This window comes from Ailuropoda melanoleuca, unplaced genomic scaffold (assembly GCF_002007445.2).
Source record: "Ailuropoda melanoleuca isolate Jingjing unplaced genomic scaffold, ASM200744v2 unplaced-scaffold10755, whole genome shotgun sequence".
Lineage (NCBI taxonomy): Eukaryota > Metazoa > Chordata > Mammalia > Carnivora > Ursidae > Ailuropoda > Ailuropoda melanoleuca.
The window spans coordinates 1,401-4,689 of NW_023179121.1; the positions used below are offsets into that span (position 1 = coordinate 1,401).

General features: G+C 37.3%; 1 protein-coding gene across 1 annotated transcript; it reads left to right on the plus strand.

Annotated features, from left to right (window-relative positions):
• The first annotated feature begins 420 nt into the window (after window positions 1–420).
• On the plus strand, window positions 421–2,748 carry LOC117797651 (complement factor H-related protein 1-like). Its single transcript, XM_034650064.1, has 2 exons — window positions 421–650; window positions 2,471–2,748. The coding sequence occupies exons 1-2, from the start codon at window positions 434–436 to the stop codon at window positions 2,674–2,676; spliced, it is 423 nt and encodes a 140-aa protein (XP_034505955.1). The 5' UTR covers window positions 421–433; the 3' UTR covers window positions 2,677–2,748.
• The last annotated feature ends 541 nt before the right edge of the window (window positions 2,749–3,289 follow it).

A 3,289-nucleotide genomic window follows, 5' to 3' on the forward strand; every position in this document is an offset into this window, starting at 1 on the left:
CTCTGTTTGGATCCTCAGTTAATCCTCTTTCCTTCAACTATAGTCTGCTTCGAAGTATGTTAACTCTTCATTTATTCTCTAAGGAAGTGCCTACTGTGTTTCTAAGGGCCTAAAATTACATTCATAAACAGGATGATTGCAAGCCAATTTCTGACATCAAAAATAATCTTTTTATTATGATTTTCTTGTGGTTTATAAATTCATTTTGAATTTATATAATTTGTAACGTTTATTTTACTTAAAAAGGGAAATGTCCAGAAAAACTCTCATTTTCATAGCTTTACTCTTTTCAAAAGATATTGCTTTATCTCCTTTTCTTCAATCTTATATGTAAATTTCTTAAAATTGGCACTTCTTCATGACATGTTAACTGTTGATTTTAAATCCCCCTTGGGATATATTTGGAATCCTGTTCCTTGATTTGCTACTCAAAATGATCATTACATTACAGATGATACTTTTTTCTTTCTATTTAGATATTTCCTGTGAGAAACCACCCAAAGTGAAAAATGCTATCATACTAAGTGAGAAGCTTAGTTATCTACCTGGTCAGACTGCACGTTATGAATGCAACAAACCTTTTGACTTGTTTGGGGAAGTAGAAGTGACATGTTTAAATGGGACCTGGACGGAACCACCTAAGTGTGCAGGTAAAGTATCTTATTTCCCCTCAAGTTTTAGAGAATATATTAGGGACTAAATATGTCAATACAAATATATACTGGTGTAGTTCTTATGGAACCTTTTTTTAATCTCAAATAAAATGGTGGTGCTTAAAATCCAATTTTTTCTTCTTGTGGACTGCATAGTGATATATATTTACATTGTGCAAGATTTGGCCAGATTACGACAGTTGGAATCATGGAAAATTCTCTCTCTAATTTTTTTTTTAAGAGAGAGAGGGAGAGCGTGAGTGTAAGCAGTGCAGGGAGGTGCAGAGGGGAGGGAGAGAGAATCTTTAGCAGACTCCATGCTGAGCATGGAGCCCAACATGGGGCTTGATCTCAGGACCCTGAGAGCATGACCTGAGTGGAAATCAAGAGTCGGACGCTTAATCAACTGAGCCACCCAGAAAATTCTCTATCTTAAGCATTAAGACACTCAGTTATTTCCTGAGGAATAAATGTATTAAAGATATGTTGGGGATGGGGGCTGGGTGGCTCAGCCAGTTGAGCATCAGACTCTTGATTTCAGGTCAGGTCATGATCTCAGGGTCCTGTTTTGGGTTCCACACTCATAAGGAGTCTGCTTGTCCTTCCTCTGGTCCTTCCCCCACTCTATCTCTCTCTCAAGTAAATAAATCTTTGGTATGATGAGTGATTTTCAAATGTATTCTAGACATTCCGGGTGTTGTGTTTTAAGACTCTGGATTTTATTGAAATCTCTTATTTATCAGGCCTCCATTACAGTAGAGTGCAAGTCCAGGCTTCCCACTTGGTCTCCACTGACACCGTGGAAAGTTAAGAGATGTCTTGTTCCCTCACTGTGGGTAGGAGTCTAGGCTCCTCACTTGACCTCTGTTGATCACTGTTGGTCTCTGATCAGCATGGGGAGAGGGTTGGTCAAGGTTTCTTCAATGATGTCTTTCAAGAGTAATTCAAGTATTGTAAAAATATATATATATATTTCTGTCTTGCTAGAATACTCCTTTCTTGAGCCTTTGGCTAAAGAGAACAGGCAATTCTTGGGACTTTTTTTCCCCCTGAGCTTGATATCATTTCTGGGTTCGAATCTTCTTCAGTGCCCAGTCCAGGATCCATAGGAGGCAACATGAAAATCCAAACAACTCACTGCAGTATAAGTCCTTGAAAACCAAGACCTCTGATCAGATCGATGTCTTCTCTACATCTTTCACAATCTCTTTTGCTGGTTTTTATAATATGTTCGGGATTTTTAGTGATATTGAGCAGAAGGAATAAGCAGAAATATTTCTACCTCATCATGTCCAGAACAGGAAGCCAGCAATTCCCTTTCCCATTATACAAATGCATAATTCTTTGATTTTAAAGAAGTTGATGTTCCTTTTGTAATAAAAATGAAAATCAATTAATAATAATTAAAGATCCAATAGACACTGCAGTATGTTGTATGTAACAAGAAAGTTTCTTTGTTTCTATTAGCTATCCATCCATTCAGTATTTATTTGTCAGAGAGAGAGCACAAGTAGGGGGATATACAGGCATTGGGAGAAGCAGGCTCCCTGCTGAGCAAGGAGCCTGAAGTGGGCCTCGATCCCAGGACCCCAGGATCACAACCCGAGCAGAAGGCAGATGCTTAACCTACTAAGCCACCCAGGCATCCCAAATAAAAACTTTAAAAAAAATAAAATGAAATAAAATTTCTTCAAAGAATCATTTCTCTCAGCAGACATCACAGGTCTTGATATTGCATATTATGCTATATTTTTATTGGTTTTATTTTAACCTGTTTTTCTTTGGTCTTTCAATAAATCGAATAAATATTATTTTAGATTCTGAAGGAAAATGTGGACCTCCTCCACCTATTGACAATGGAGACATTACCTCATTCCCATTACCAGTATATGCTCCAGGATCAACAGTAGAGTACAAATGCCAGGCCTTCTACGTACTTGAGGGACAAAGGACCATAACATGCAGAGATGGACAGTGGTCATCACCACCAAAATGCTTAGGTAAATATTCAATATTCTCATGAATCTTGCCAAAAGCAGTATAATAGATGTTTTGCTGTTATTAATAGAATTTTCATGGATTAACAAACACTTGTTGAATGCTCACTACCAAATACTAATGTGTGAAGAAATAAAGTTAGAAAAAAACTCTTGTTCAAGCAAAAGATCCATTAATGAAAGGACTCAATTTCTTTTTTTTTTTTAATATTTGATTTTATTTATTTGACAGAGATAGAGACAGCCAGCGAGAGAGGGAACACAAGCAGGGGGAGTGGGAGAGGAAGAAGCAGGCTTATAGCAGAAGAGCCTGATGTGGGGCTCGATCCCATAACGCCGGGATCACGCCCTGAGCCGAAGGCAGACGCTTAACCGCTGTGCCACCGAGGCGCCCCAACTCAATTTCTTCATATTAAAACTGACATTATGAATCTTTGATAATGACATTTAATTATCACACCTTAAGCATAGTCCCTCATTTTACATGACTAATCATTTTAAGTGATTTAAATTGACACGATGGATTTTCAATAAATTGGTTTGGAAAAGATTTTGTAAACAAAGTCCTGGATCAATGTTGAAGATTCTACTTAAAATTCTGAAATCCTGTTTTCAATGTTTTATGTTCTTTTTTTTTTT